Below are 15,622 nucleotides of genomic sequence, written 5' to 3' on the forward strand. Positions count from 1 at the left end.
AAATACATCCAGTTTAAGCATAATTTTGTCTAAGAACACTGCCATGAATAACAATGGTATCATATCCTCCAAGAGCAACTTCTCCCAATGATCCAGGAGCAATTTGGTGATGAACAATGTTTTTTTCCAGCATGACAGAGCACTGTGACACAAGGCGAAAGTCATAACCAATTGGCTCGGTGAACAAAACATTGAAATTTTGGGTTTATGGCCAGGAAACTCCCCAGATATCAAGCCTATTGAGAATCTGGTCAATCCTCAAAAAGAGGGTGGACAAACAAAAATAGAAACTGTTATCCAGCATGCCAAGGCGAATTGCAGATGTCTTATAAAATAAGGGTCAAAACTGTAAATATTAAGTCTTTGCCTAAACTGGATGTATTTGTCAATAAAATGTTTTTAAAAATTATGAAATGCTTATAATTCACTATACCATATAAACATCTGACAAAAATAGCAATAAACCTTTTCTGTGTGAAAACCAAAATTTGTGTCAATCTCAAAACTTTTAGCCACGATTCTACTACGCATGCGAAAATATCAACAACAAAGCGCAAAAGTTTGACTATGCCTAACACGTCTGCGTGGACAGTGTGACAGAGACCGTCACTTGGGAGTGTGCCAGGAAACTGGCTCTTTGGTCTGGTGGTCAGAGCGTGTGCAGCTATGTTCGAGGCCGTTTCACATTGCTCTGACGTATACTTTCACAGCACCTCATTTCTTAAAAGCAAAAACCACTCAAACACTTGGATTTTTCTTCCATTTTTGTTTTGTGGCTGTATTTCACTCTCCTATAACATCAGAGATGAAACCAAGGTTTGATCCTTAACACAAACATCTTACATTAGTTCAGTTATAGTATTTTATCTTCGGAAGGACACACAGCATTTCAAATAGGAGATTTGCTGCAAGCAGAGCGGTGTTGCCTGAAAAACAGTAAAAAGGATCAATAAAGTAACAAGTCATCCAAAACAAAAGCTCTGGCGTACATTTATATGCGAAATTAGTGTTTGATTTAATTCTTCTATGATTTATAAGTCAGTTTTGATTTCTGAGAAGAGGCTTACAAGCGTGAAAGTGTCATAATTACACATTTCTTACCATTTGTATGTGAAAAATTGCTTTTTGGTTGAATTGTTACATTTCTAAAAAACACCGATTTTTAAAAAAGGTACTTTTGTCAGCATATGTTTGGGTTTGTATCAAATCTGAATTACCCGTAGCATCATAAGGTGGGGAAACTTCCACCAGGTCACAGCCCACGATATTTAGACCTCTGCAACCGCGGATGATCTCCACGCCCTGCGCAAAGGTTAAGCTACCGTCCATAAAGCACTTCCACATCTAATATCTGCAACATTATGTCTGTGTGTGCAAAAGCAGAGTCTTCCCTATACTGATGATCAACCTTGTGGCAGAGCGTTGTCTACCCTCAGTGAACTTATTACGTGCTTTGCATTGTTTTACTACTTAGGTGAGTAGTAAAGTAGGCAAGTAACACAAGAACTGTCAAAGCGGTCATAAAGCGCGATCCCACCTGAATGGTTGTGAGGCCCGCAATCTCGGGCGTGCCCGTCCCTGGGGCGAACGCAGGATCCAGGGCATCTATGTCGAAGCTGAGGTACACGGGTCCCGCGCCAAGCTGTTCGCGCACCTCAGCCATGAGGGGGACCAGGGACTTGTGCCAACACTCGTCCGCCTGCACCACACGGAAGCCCTGCATGCAGCACACCACGCCAACCACTGCTCATACCACACCATGCCGCCTTCCAGACATGAACTCCTCAAATTGGACGTGAAATGCACCTGATCCTTGCCTACAAGTGGGCCAAAACTAAAGCGCTTCGCTGTCCACTGAAGCGCCGAACATGAATTCGGGGCCTGGCTACTCAAAAAACTTCGGTTTCAGAGGGGAGACCTGAGCTCTGCTCCATGCGTAGGCATCAGGAGAGTAGCTGCTGCCTCGTAGGCCGATCTGGACCACCCTGCTGCAGTCGAGCAGGCCTTCCTCCACACAGCGACGGAATGGCGTCCCATGGCCGATCTTCTCCCCCAAGATCACATCGCCCGTGTCCGAATGGGCGTCCACGTGGACCAGACCCACGGGACCGTGTCTGCGGCGGATCATGCACGTTTTTTAACACCTCGAGAAAGCGTAGTCTAATTTTCACTCTGATTCTGATACTAAGAGGCAGGATAAGAAAGCTTATTGAATTACAAAACGTCTTTTAATTAAGCTATTAATTAAGGCTCTGTCCTCTTTAATGTTTTAATGTTTTGAAAAACCTAATGAAAAAAAAAATCATTTACATTCTATTTCCTCACATGGCAGCTGATATGCATAAAACAAAAACAGAAAAAAACACTGCATATTCATAAGCATGTTGTTTCATATGCATGCTACATTTTTTACTGAGCATGGAGGAGAGTCCTTGTGGCTGGAGTCCTTACCTTTCTGCGACTGCCTGTAGAATTGGGTATGCAATTGTGTGATCACCCCCTATCAATGGCAAAGGTGTTTTTCAGACAAAGTCCAGTAAACCATATAGTCATTTCAAAGGCAATCATTTATTGTAGTTATTCATTGCAAGAGAACACGTGTAAGGGCCATGTAAGTTCAGTCAGACTTTGACTGACATGGCTGTGATTTGTTTAGTATGTAAATTCTCTGCAGAAAGTTTGGATGCCTGTATGTCTTCTAGGCTCACAAGGTCAATAACCCTTGAGGCAGCTTTATTAGAGTTTTAAATAGAACAAATGTTTTACAGTATGTGATGTGTGAAAGAATATTGGATCTTATTCTGCTTATCTGCTCAAGTTCGTTTGACTCACCCATCGTTAGAGGTATACAGCCAGTTTTCAGGATTTTGCGGTATGCCTCCCGGATCCTTTTGCAAGTGTCTTTGAGGTCGTACAAATTAACGTTGACATCACCGATGTCGGCAACCATGAGGGACTCGTAGGGGGCTGCTCTGGTACCGCCGTTGTAGGGTCTCAGCATAGCCGATTCGGCCCGGATCTGCCGAGGACCAAATCTGGCACCCGAGGTTGAATTATTACCGTAGTTTCACGAACATTTTTTTTTTTTTTGAAGTTAAGCAGTATATCACTATTTAACGATTCCATCGCAATCAATGAATACGTTGAAATATTCCAAGTAATTTATTTCAAGATGCATACGTGTGTTGCATGACAGATTTGCTTATTATTGAACTTTGTGCAGACTCATCCATGTTGGCTAAGTGAATGTGGCATGCATTTGCAAACCTTGCCCCAGGACGATTAGAAGTGCCCGTGTCAATAGGAACTCCAATAAACGCGGCATCCAGACCCTCGGCTGTTTCTTGAAAAGGAAGCTTGGCCATGGTCGCGATTCCAGACACTCGTGCGACAAACTCCGCACTTGGCGGTACGTTATAACTTTTCCCGGACATTTTTTTCCAGCTAATTATTTCCAGCTAATTATTTCGATTTTCTATCCGTATCTGCAACGCGAATCGTCACGCACACTAAGTCAAATGACGAAATCCCCTGAAAACTCGCAATCACGCCTTGCTGTGCTGCGGAACGTTTCGCAGCCCTTAATAACCCGTCCAGTCTTGCGAAATATTTCCCCCCACCCTCCCAAGCTGATTTACTTGAACTACTTGACTTCAGCAGCTGCTCAGCAAGAGAAGTTGGTCACGCCTCGGCCTGCAGACTTTGGCGTGACATGCCCCCTAGCATGGTCCGCCCCTGCCATGACACGCCCCCTACCACGCCCCGCCCCTTGTCCAATCGCTGTCCCGAGGCCATGATTCGCCCCCTCTCAGGTGACGTCTACCGTCATACCTTGCCTATATGTGAAATAACATTCGCCGCGCATTAGTATTCTATGTAATTATCGAGCTTGGCTATTTTCAAAGTAATCTTCATTGGGGCTAATCCTGGTAGTGTAAAATAATACAGTTAGCAAGACTTCTAGATTAAAGGCTAATGAGGAACTTTAAACTATACCTGAAGTTTGAATGGTGAGGTTTGTTCAACACTTACGCAAGCATAAATACCAGTGGTGATTGTCAACGGTCAGCCATTATATACACAGCTGATTTTGATTATAAATATATTGATAAGCATGACACTTGAGGACACTATATTACACTATCCACAGTGTATATTACATCGCAGACAAATAAGCCTCCATTGATCTCTGTCCAGATAAATCAGGTCCAGATAAAACAGCCAGACAACACTGCAACTTCAAAAGGGAAGCATTTATTGCCTACACCATATAAAGAGCAAGAACACAGTTTTAACACTGTTAGTATATATTTAGGTGTATCTTTACAATTAATTAGATACAGCTTTATTTTAAAGAGGAGAAGGGAAAAAGGATAAAGTGCTTTTACTTCAATACAGTCAAGAAAAACAAACACCAGCTCTACTGCTTCTGCAGTGCATGCTAGAAAAACTAGTTTCTATACTACTTATATCTTATTTCTAAAAAATATATCTCTTGTAGGTATGAAGAACAGATAAAACAGCCTGAGGATTCTCACAGGAAAGTGCGCTCTTACACAATAGTGCTCTGCAATAGCTCTCGCCCATATATTAGGTAGTTCACAGCCACACGGAGCTCCTCCAGGTCCAGGTTGGCGAGGAACCCTCTCTGGAGTTCAGCCTCCATGAAGCTGCCTGTGGGCCCACAGCCCTTCAGCAACGCCACGGCAGACTGGCACAGCAGCCAGTCAGCCATCCTGCCCGTGTTGAAGGGGTCGAGGTCAGCCAGGGCCTTTCCACCCCACAAGCCGAGATGCAGGATGTTGGCAGTCACACGGGCACTGGGCCTCTACAGGGAACCAGAGCGGAGAAGAATCGCTGAATTAAAGACTTAGTTAAAAGACTTAATTAAAGAATCGCTGAATTAAAGAAGGCAAGCGAGTAAACACCAGGTCCTGTACACCATGTTCCCAGTATTTGGCACAGTCTCTTATGCAGAGTAACTTCTCAACTGGGAAGGCATATACATTTTAATCAGCATGCATGCTCCATGGGAACCGAAGCCACAACCTTGGTGTTATTAACAACATGCTCTACCAGGGGAGTGATGCACTTGCCCAAAATGTACTACAGGATGTCGGGTGTGCGTACCACAACAAAGGAGGCATAAGGACCGTAATGAGGAAGCGTGCGTACCTTCTCGGGGTTCCTGCGTAGGAGCAGCCTCACCACGAGCCGTGTGTGGTCGGGGATGCTGGCAGGAAGCCTGGGGAGCTGCCACTCCTGGTAGCTACAGCTCTCCAGCCTGGCAGGGCCATAGAAGGGGTTGGTCTGGCCGAAGATCTCGTAGGCCACAGCCCCAACGGCCCACGCGTCGGCCCTGCTGTAGTCAATCTCCACACCGGGGCCCGACGTGGCTGTGGCTACCTGCATACATTTCCATTTGCTATAGTGTGTAGGTTACTCGACAGCCCATGTACTAGACAAATATTATGAAACATGCACAAGATGATGATACTGTAACAAAATGTCAGATACAGATCACAAATGCGATGATGATCTAAAGCACAAGCTGAAAGCAATGCCCTTATAGCTAAATTCCATCTAAGGAAAGCATTGTGAAGGACCCCACCCATCCCAACAATAGACTCTTCTCTCTGTTGAGGTCAGGGAGGCGCTTTCGCTCCCTGAAGACCAAGACAGAGAGACTGAAGAGGAGCTTCTTCCCACAGGCCACCACCACCACCATGTAACATAACTGTATAACTGTATAACTGTATAACTGTGTGTGTGTGTGTGTGTATATATATATATATATATATATATATATATATATATATATATATATATATATATATATATATATATATATTCAATTACCTTGTAACACAACTGTAAATATGTTATGTTATTCTACAAAATGGATCTGTACATTCTGTACATATATACACAACCATATACATTGTACATTGCGTATATAATCATAATATACATATATTGTACATGCATTGTTAATATATTTTGTACATACATAGAATATATATATATATATTTTTGCATATTATTGCATATTGCAGTTATACTGTGTATGACTATGTATGTGACAAATAAACCAAACTTGAAACTTGAAACTTGCATTACTTCTCTTGGATCACTGTTACATCCACGATTTAAATTAGATGGTAAAAAACGTGGCCATTTTAAATGTTTTTTTTAAAAATCAAATTGCGTCCACCATGAGAAAAACTTTTAAAATCTGTAATAAAAGATTGTTTATAAGGCTGGATTTTGGGACACAGAATAAACCTGGTGTTTCACAAACATGTCACTAACAATGATTAAATACTCAGTAGTCTCAATAGTCTAGGAGTAGACTAAATATCTGTAGAAAACCGCTGAGGTATGTGGCTTTAAAAGCGGAACGGGGTGCGTTACCTCTGGTGCCATAAGGCAGGTGTTTCCCCCCTTGTTCACATATTCGTTGGTGAAGGGCAGTGTCAGGCCTAAGTTCTCCTCAGCCAGGCAGCAGCCAAAGTCTGTGAGGACAAGCCTGGGGCACCCGGCTTAAGACCAAGAACGACAGACCCAGAAATGATTAGGATGTGCTGTGTTCATAAAGCACTTCTGAGCGATGGTGCTAATCTAGGACAAGATTCCTCCCAAGTGTGTGTCGCTTATGGCCACAAAGAAAACCGTTTCATACGTCAACAATTCTGAGATGCAGGTCGATGTAAAATTTCTACTGCAGAAACACAAGCAAGGTTCACCAGTGTTAAACACATCGCATGTCCACATGAGACGAAGTGTGCGTGCGAGTCCTGTTGCGCTCAACCTGATTCGAACTCCAGGAGGACGTTGTCTGATTTGAGGTCTCTGTGTGCGACGCCCTGTCTGCACAGGTGGTCCACAGCCTCCAGCAGCTGTAGGAGCATCATGGAAGCCTGCCTGTGGTCCGGAGCACACATTCCCAGGTACTGGCGTAGGGTGCATGGGTATCTGCAGCACAACACACACGCCTCAGCCACAAGAACATAGAAGCCCTGGGCGTCTACCACCTCCAACACTTTTCGCGGCCATGTCGGCCTTGTGTGTGGAGAACTGCCACGTCAGTTCCTTACTTCTTCATAACCAGGAAGAGGGTGCGGTTGTTGCCCATGCCGGCGGGGCTGTGCCTAGGCGGCAGGACAGCCGGGTAGTCCTCCTCGGCGCCGGGGAGCAGAGGCACGTTGGCCGTAAAAGCCCGGTATACTCGGATCACGTTGGGGTGAGCCGTCACTCGCTTGGTCACGCGCCCAAAACAACTGCAAAGAGAGCACAGATTGCTAAGCCCTTCAAGAGCACGGCCTTCGACCGGTCCATAACGAGACCAGCGAGCTGGGACGGAAGGCTTAAATGGACTCACCCGCTCAGGACAACCTCTCCCTTTTCCTTCTGCAAGGCCCGAGGGTCTGCAGGCACCAGCTCATGGCACATGGCTTTAAGGATGGCCTCACTAGACGAACCTGCCTGAAATGCAGATGCAGTAAAGGGTTGAGCAACAGACTGGTGTTATTCTGAGACCCAATAGCACCACACCGGCTGCAGATAATCCTGATTTCTCAGTCACACGTGACAAAACCTTGACCCAAAAGACAACACAATTCTCTCTTGCATTAGAGTTACCAATATTCATAGAGCCTTTGCAACCCACCCCGATATTCCACATCATTTTCAACGCCAGCGGGTAGCAAGCTGTGCTGGAGAGGCTTCGCAGTGCTGAGACATTCTTCTCTTCTCCGTTTTGTTTCAGATCCACCAGCGAACATCGGCTGCTCTCCCTGAGAGGTGTGAAACGGACTGCAGCCTCATACACCGCAGCATTGCAGCCTTTTCCCAGCATGGCCCCAATCACATAGTCCTCCAGTTTATAACCTGAGGCGAATTGTTTTAAAGGGCTCTGAAACGTCTTCTTCCTGAACAGCGCCTTCATGGACAGATGTCCGAGGAAACAGTAATGAGCAAATGAAATAATGAATTTAACGAACTACACAAATCAAAGAAGTTATAGGTGTAAAATTATCACTACCAGTGTCAGCCATTTTCCTTTAACTTAGATATTTCTTCATATAACATATATAGCGTTATAGAATGTAGTAGCGATAAAAACAATTAACTAGGCTTACTGTTAACAGTTACAAATAATTTGTGCAAAGGAGAAATGCTTTGCAAATACTCCACTAAGTTAGTGAACTAACCTAACTTTACCTGAATTTCCTGGCACGTTGCTGCATTCCTTCGATCGTCGTCTAGCTGTTGTTCGATCAAACCTAAACCAACACCGAAGGCCAAAAAAAAGGCCCTGTTTCTCGGCGAAGCACCTCCGAGAATTCTCCTGAAACTACCTGACTGAAGCTGGGCAGCGAGATCGCGGACAGACGTCCGATAATATCGGTACCGAGCAGGCAGGAAGGTCTGAGGCCAAACGCCGCGGCTCGGTTGGCCGACCCATAGTCGCTCGCCTCGGAACTTCGCTGCTACTCGGCTGGCCGGTTTTAGGACACCCAGCTTAAAAAGAGACCTACCCAACTCCAGACCCCGGCTGAGAGCATGCTTAACTGACATTGTTTACCGAGCTGTAAAATGTCCTGTTATAAAACGACGCTCACTCGCACTAAACCCAGACAGCCGCAACCCAAGGACAATGTTTATGTAACTCCGATTGGCTGCCGCAGGACACATCACGTGACACCCGTGCTTACGATGTGCTTTGTTTTTATACATTTCATATTAAAAGTGCCACAACACCGGATTAAACAATAAAGCAGGAGGCAGAGCAAATATTAAAAAAAATAAAAGTTAATGTCAATAAACAAAGACTCGTTCTATAATAATAGTTTCTTCATTTGCTAGTAGGTCCAACACTTAGTTTTACAGTTTTTACCTGAGCACATCAAAACATCCCAGCCAACATATAGAACTATAACTATGTGATATATGTTATATGACTATGTTATGTCCAACTATTCCTCGTAATGCATGACAGAATATGAAAGTCATTTTTAATTCTCACCGCATTTGTACAAAACAATAAACCATTGTTTTTCCTTTCTTCATATCTGTGTTTACCGGACTTTAATTTCTATTCTTAACAGGAATCACTCCTTCTTTCAGGTTCTGAGGACCAAAGGACTCTGGAAGCAGATCCTCCACCATCCTCTTCACGAATGACCCTTCCAGCTTCGTCATATAAACTTCCCAGTCCAAGCCAAACTGCAACAGAAAGACCCCGTAAGAGTCACAAAGTGATCAGTGTTTCCAACTTTCTAACTGTTACTGTTCAGCTGAGCAAAACCTCTTGGCCCATTTATAATTTTAGTGTTTGGCATGTGCCTTATACAATTTGCATATCAGTCAGCATGACAATATCCTCCTTGGGCACTGAATCCATGACTGCATTATTAGCATTACTGCATTACATGTGCTACCAGGTAAGCTAGAGGAGCATTTCTGTTTGGTATTAATACATGCCAGCGGTGGCAGAGATGGTGTCAACAGTACATTTAATTAATGGCGATGTGCATGCTGTTCTTGAGGACAGTATGGACCCTGATATCCATTGAAAAAAAGTCTGAAGGGCACAGTTTATCTGAACATCTTTGGTGTCCAGTTCAAGGTCATCAGGTTCATGGCTACAGTGCATTCACACTCAGAGTCAGTAGTCTTCACAGTCCACTGAGCTCAACCCGAGTGAGCATGTTTAGCATAGAGTGGAAGGGATTATTCACCTGTGCAGCTGTCAAGTTTGAAGCAATTGCACATTTAGTCATTTCCACATGGTGCAACATTTCGACACGCAAGCAGCATCTTGCACATACATGTTCTTACATGTTGTCGCACACACAGTCACACAGACGCGCGCGCGCACACACACACACACACACGCACACACGTTTATTAAAATAAAATGAACTAACCTCTCTCATGAATTGTCTGCAGCCTCCACATGGTGAGATATATTGATACTCCATGTCACTATAAGAAAAGAGGTCTACACATGAATACAGGGTATTACTAGTGATTACCAATCACTTATTTATTGATAAATTGAATGAGTTAAAACCTGGCTATAGCAATGGCCTTGAATTTTCTGTGGCCCTCTGACACAGCTTTGGAGATAGCATTCCTTTCAGCACAGATGCCAAGATTATAGCAGGCATTATCCACATTACATCCTGTATAAAACACAAGCTTAAACAATCACAAAGAAAACCACAGTTACACAAACTGTATTGTTCTATTGTATTTTATCTTTTGTTTTTCTTCAGAGATATGAGAACATCGTATTTTAAAGTTGTGATCTTTGGTATGTTAACATGTAACACAGGAGTTTAAAAATACCACCGGTACCCTGTCTATTGCATAACATATTTGATTGCAGAATTTTTAAGGGTGAATTTAAGAGCACTTTGTAACCCATATCACTAGCAGTGTATTGTCTTGTAAGTTTTTGTCTGTTTGGCTTGGCAGTTCATCCCTTAAAAGGTGTTCTTCAAAACTGAAGTACAATAAAATATCTGAGTTTAAAAATGTTATCCAGTGAGACATTCTTATATGTGCCTGTATCCGAATTGCCACAGAATCTCACTAATAGCCAGCAACATTTGTTTTATTCGACCCTTTTGACTGTGCCTGGTTGTGTTTTCTCAGCTGTACTCCCACACCCAGTGTATGTCCTACTCACTTGAAAAAGCATTTCAGAGAATTAATTAAGAAAGTGCTGTTAGATATTAACAACAAATCATATAAACCGGAACTGAATGTTCAAATATTCCCTTCAAAAAACACAAAATGTTACCAATTAACAAGTTCTTCTGAAAATGTTAAATCTTCGTGGAGGTATTGCTTCAGAACCGAAACTTTGTTGTGTTAAATTTGCCCCACACTGTAGAGTTTTCATCATGGCTGCCTGAGCCTGTATTCGTGGAGATCATCCACGGTGAATGAGTCTCCCGAGCTGAAAGTCTCCTTACCAGTAAAGACAGTTCCATCACTTGTAAGTAGAGCTGCTCCTACTCTGAAATTGCTGTATGGACTGTAGGCAAATGTTTTAGCTTCCATAGCTCTTGAAATTAGATCTTCTACATTGAAGCTGGGTTCAGCCATTACAATGATGTCCAGAAAACGTCCCACACACTCCAGGCACGGTCTAAAGTCGCAAGTGTCTGTGATGTGTGTCTGAGTGTGTGTGTGTCTGTAAGCAAGAGTGTGAGGGGTGTGGCTGCCTGACTAACGTAATGATTACAGGAATTTCTTAGAATATATTTCAACATGGCTTGTGTACCATTATACATTGGGATTAGGTTAAAAACATTGCTTTAAAAAAAAAACAACTTCAGCATACCGCACAGAAATTATTTGTTTATTTTTTTTTAATGAGAAATTACACCATACAAACTAAAAACAATTTTACACTCAAAAGTGGTAAAAGTAGTGAAAGTGGAAATAGGTCCTTTTCACCGTTGCAAGCATCTTCTCGAAAACCAAAACGGATTGCATACAGCGGAGAAGAATGGAGCAAAAACAGATTGGAAGTATTAGGAAGTACTGTGACAGCAGCTGTAACAAGCTAATCATACAAACACACACCAGACGTTTGGACTCACTAAGTATATTTGTTGCACTGAGATCATTCTAAGCGTCTTCTAAAATGTTGTTGGGACCCACTGCAGTGACCAAGAGTCAAACGAAGTGTGGGTTTATCGTTTGTGTCGGTTCCACCCTGCTTCTCTGCAGAACCGATGCTCCCTACCTTCACCCGGGGGGCTTTCTGAGGATTAGGGGTCGTTGGCGCTAATAATACTGTTGATCCACCTCACGTAGTTCCTCACTTTGGTGTAGACACCAGGGTAGTAGGGGTTGGCACAGCCTATTCCCCAGGACACGATGCCCTCCACCGTGCTGTTGCACACGAGCGGTCCGCCTGAGTCACCCTGCAATAACAAGCGGCACGAAGGACAGATTGAGGCAATTAAAAAATGTTTTTCTAGATGCAAATTATGACAATGGACCACACATCCAATGCAGATTAGGAAATGTGCCTCGAAGTTTTGCATATTGCCTTTAGAAAATCTGCACTGTCCTCAAGTGTTGTTTGACCCAGTTTGTAATAGTGCTGCTCTTCCAAAGCTAGCGTGCTGATCATTTCAAGTACAGACTTGCTATGTTTCAAATACTGTGCCGTACACCCTGCTATTTGGAAGAACCAGAAGGTTGTAGCTCTGCCCCTGTTGTGCATATTGCATATTACAGGCATATATGTCTTTATGTCTTTGCTGAAATGAAGGAGGCTGGAATCTGGACTGTGGCGGCCATCACCTGGCAGGAGTCTTTGCCACCGTAGCGTGAGCCGGCACACATCATGTTGTCGTTGACCCTGGAGCCGTAGTATTGCCAGCAGTTGGCGATGTAGTCCACGTCTACGGCACGCAGCACAGGCGACAGGTAGAAGGTGTAGATGGTGGTGACGCCCCAGCCGCTCACGGTGCAGACGGCGCTACCGCTCAGCGGGGGCACGTCCACGTCTTGGAGAGGAGCAGGCTGGACATATGCGTTCAGCACGGCCATCCGGCTGAGCTGTGAGACACAACCACAGGCCACATAAAGTCTACGGACATGAGGAAACATCAGCACAGGCAGGGGTGCAGGAGGAGAGTAGGACTCCAAAAGAATACGCTTGTTAGTTTTTTTTAAACAGGAAGAAGTTCTAGGCCAGATGGAATGCCTTTAATGGTCGTTTCTACATGTATCCGTGTACGGAACAACGAAAAGTTTCCCTTTGCATAGGCCCCAGGTTTGTGAGCTGGGGTCAGAGTACAGGGGCAGCCATTGTACGGCGTCCCTTTTGTGATAAAGGTCACAAAAGAGGCTGCATGGCAGAGCCGTGATTCCAGACCACAACCTTGTGATGGATAGCACAACGTCCCAGCCGCTATTCTACCTCCGGCCCAGTTCTGTACTTTTGAAAATTGGGGATTTGGAAGAACCCCTGTGAGAAACTATTATGATTATGAGTGAATTTGCTCTTTTGGTGCCTTACCTTGAGGAGCATGATGTCATTGTTGTATGTTTTGGGGTTGTAGGTTGGGTAGTATATAATTTTTGAAACGTTGAACACTTGCTCAGAGCCGTCCGAAGAGACCAAGTTATGTGCGCTCAAAACCACCTGAATGACACTGCTCCTGTACAGCGGAGAGTGTATCAAGTTGCAATGGTCAATGAAAAAAAACAACATCTTTCTTTTCTTTTTAAAAAACATTGTTTTATTCAACGTTTTCTCACTGATTATCAAGGAATTAAAATAAATTTGACTTATTATCAAGTAAATTTCCACTGGTTTTGATTCCTTTTTGCACTTATGTGCAGTTCCCAGTGTAACTGTTGACCTCTTGCATGTGATCTCTGTGTACAACTTTCAGGAGGGTAACATGACACCTTCTTTCAGAAAACTCAGTGTTTTGATGACCACTTTGTTGCCCTAAAATCTCAATAAATTAACAGACAAGCAGTAAACATTACCTGTGGAATGTATAGAAACATATGTTTTGGTATCTCGCAAATTTCATATCAAGTATATATTGCCTTGTCAATTAAGTGTGTATTGCTCCATTGGTGCTGTACTTACGGTCTCCAGCAGTGGGCAGCAGACATCACCCATTGCTGGTGAATGAGTGTGCCTCCACAATAATGCATTCTGTCATACTGTAGGGAGGCCTGATACTTGATGGAGTGAGGCATGACCTCCTGGCCTCCAATGATCCTTTCTGGCACTGTATCTAAGCATCATATAGAGACTTGACGATACAGAGTGTGATATAATTCATATAATATTCTTTACTACGAAGCACTCACAACAAAAGCTATGTTCACAAAGCTGAAAATCTTAACCGCATGCCATAATGTAAATAGAAGCACTTATTTTGCACTTTAGTACCCAGCAAAGGTGTGCCAGTTGCAGTGTGTGACACATTTGGTAGGCATGCTTCATCTGAAAGGCTTTAGAAGTATACATTGCGATGCTTTAGAAGCATATATTATTCTGATAAAAGGATTCCTGCCACCTTGGTCCCAGATGGAGTTTACACTGGAAAAAAAAAAAAAAGCAGAGAGGCTGGGTGTGTGTGGCTGGACTGTTTGGCTTCATGCGAATCACATACCTGGAAGCATGACCATAAGGAGGAGAAGCACTGAGCCCCAGACCTGAGCCATACCGTCTCAGCACCTACCACTGGAGACATGAGCGCAATAAAAGCCAAAACTCATAAGACAAGGGAGACCGTCTCCACAAGATTTACCAAGGCAGTCACATAATGGTCCATCTGCATCTCGCATGTTCCAGCGACACTTAACGATTTATCGTGTGTGCCGTTTATCTGAAAGGTTCCGTCGTGCCCAGTACAGCCCAATTACTGCGAGTGACGTAGGATATAAAATCTCAAATCTACCATGTGTCCCCTCATGTCCAAACCTAATGTCTTTTTCTGGCTCGAGCAACGCGATCTATGAAACTCGGAAGTCGCAAAACACTTTGAAAGATTTAACTTGTGCACAATGACTCACCATAGATGGGCACGTATCGAGGTGTTGAGATGAGCGCGGTTCAGAATAAGGGTGTCTCTCTGAGGGCTTTTATAACGCGGCCGCACCCAGTTATGAAATACCTTTGTTGCCATGTCGGTTCGTCTGGGACTGGAGCAGGGTCCCAGCACGTAGACTGACCCAGTATGAGACAAAGCCAAGCGGTCCCTCTGAGCTTTGGGCTCTCCCACACTGCTACCTGTGGGCTGAGGATCTGCAGGTGTTGAGTTACGGCATTAAAACAATCGGTCTCAGGGGCAGGAAGTAAAGTTGTTAAGATATTGCAAAAAAGCAGTATGTCCTTTGCGCCCTGTATTTACTTTTTGAATCCAATCTTCTTTTTTTAGATTCAAGAGTCTGTTTTAGAATGTAGTTTTTTTGCCTGTTTGTATCTTCTGGGTAACCTTCCACAGCTTAATATTCTTTGTCTAATATACCAACTCAATTCTTCAGTTAACCTGTGCATTATCTCAGTCAGATCTGTTGTAAACACATTTAAATAGTGTACAGAGGCCTTTTTTTTTTATAGCTAAAGCTCAGCTCTTGCCTTGTGGATCCAGACCAGGGCCTATGTGTGGTGATCCAGGGCTTAATATTAAGCCTTATTAACAATACAGATATGCGGCATCCCTGGAGCTGACAGACATCCTTCTCAGGGCTAATCTGCATTTTATCATTAGCCAGGATTTTCGATGGCTTCTGAAAACTACACAGTAAAATGACCACATAAAGCGTTACATCGTCTACAACAAAGTGGAATACTATTACAATAAGACCAATAACTCATTGCATTTTGGTGTTACATGATATAGTGCATGCTTTCTTATAGATATGTACTTATTTACATGGATTCAATTGTATTTCTCACAAGATTAGAGGTTATGTCTCATTAAAAATAATATCTTCTAACAGACTAACAGCAGTTTAGTTTAGCAGTGATTGATGATAATCATTACCATAGACTGAATGGTATCTCTGTCATGGAAAAAAAGAATAACTGCGCAGTGCATGAACGTCTCAACACTACTCA

General features: G+C 43.4%; 4 protein-coding genes across 4 annotated transcripts; all 4 read right to left on the reverse strand.

Moving 5' to 3' along the window:
- Window positions 1-751: 751 nt before the first annotated feature.
- Window positions 752-3,681, reverse strand: agmat (agmatine ureohydrolase (agmatinase)). The gene is made up of 7 exons (XM_026998608.2): window positions 3,268-3,681; window positions 2,833-3,035; window positions 2,452-2,500; window positions 1,919-2,114; window positions 1,538-1,717; window positions 1,218-1,302; window positions 752-926 (listed from the first exon to the last, which is right to left on the reverse strand). The coding sequence occupies exons 1-7, from the start codon at window positions 3,432-3,434 to the stop codon at window positions 850-852; spliced, it is 957 nt and encodes a 318-aa protein (XP_026854409.2). The 5' UTR covers window positions 3,435-3,681; the 3' UTR covers window positions 752-849.
- A 553-nt stretch (window positions 3,682-4,234) lies between these two features.
- On the reverse strand, window positions 4,235-8,670 carry pink1 (PTEN induced kinase 1). The gene is made up of 8 exons (XM_026998688.2): window positions 8,224-8,670; window positions 7,670-7,942; window positions 7,382-7,485; window positions 7,098-7,280; window positions 6,812-6,975; window positions 6,415-6,542; window positions 5,176-5,406; window positions 4,235-4,828 (listed from the first exon to the last, which is right to left on the reverse strand). Exons 1-8 carry the CDS (start codon window positions 8,578-8,580, stop codon window positions 4,553-4,555), a joined length of 1,716 nt encoding a protein of 571 aa, XP_026854489.2. The 5' UTR covers window positions 8,581-8,670; the 3' UTR covers window positions 4,235-4,552.
- A 39-nt stretch (window positions 8,671-8,709) lies between these two features.
- Window positions 8,710-11,181, reverse strand: cdaa (cytidine deaminase a). The gene is made up of 4 exons (XM_026998689.2): window positions 10,989-11,181; window positions 10,079-10,190; window positions 9,933-9,990; window positions 8,710-9,228 (listed from the first exon to the last, which is right to left on the reverse strand). Exons 1-4 carry the CDS (start codon window positions 11,119-11,121, stop codon window positions 9,091-9,093), a joined length of 441 nt encoding a protein of 146 aa, XP_026854490.1. The 5' UTR covers window positions 11,122-11,181; the 3' UTR covers window positions 8,710-9,090.
- A 190-nt stretch (window positions 11,182-11,371) lies between these two features.
- On the reverse strand, window positions 11,372-14,768 carry LOC113570338 (trypsin I-P1). The gene is made up of 6 exons (XM_026998687.2): window positions 14,575-14,768; window positions 14,172-14,242; window positions 13,640-13,790; window positions 13,055-13,196; window positions 12,334-12,591; window positions 11,372-11,948 (listed from the first exon to the last, which is right to left on the reverse strand). Exons 2-6 carry the CDS (start codon window positions 14,221-14,223, stop codon window positions 11,793-11,795), a joined length of 759 nt encoding a protein of 252 aa, XP_026854488.2. The 5' UTR covers window positions 14,224-14,242; window positions 14,575-14,768; the 3' UTR covers window positions 11,372-11,792.
- Between the last annotated feature and the right edge of the window lie 854 nt (window positions 14,769-15,622).

Source organism: Electrophorus electricus, chromosome 22 (genome assembly GCF_013358815.1).
Source record: "Electrophorus electricus isolate fEleEle1 chromosome 22, fEleEle1.pri, whole genome shotgun sequence".
Taxonomy (NCBI): domain Eukaryota; kingdom Metazoa; phylum Chordata; class Actinopteri; order Gymnotiformes; family Gymnotidae; genus Electrophorus; species Electrophorus electricus.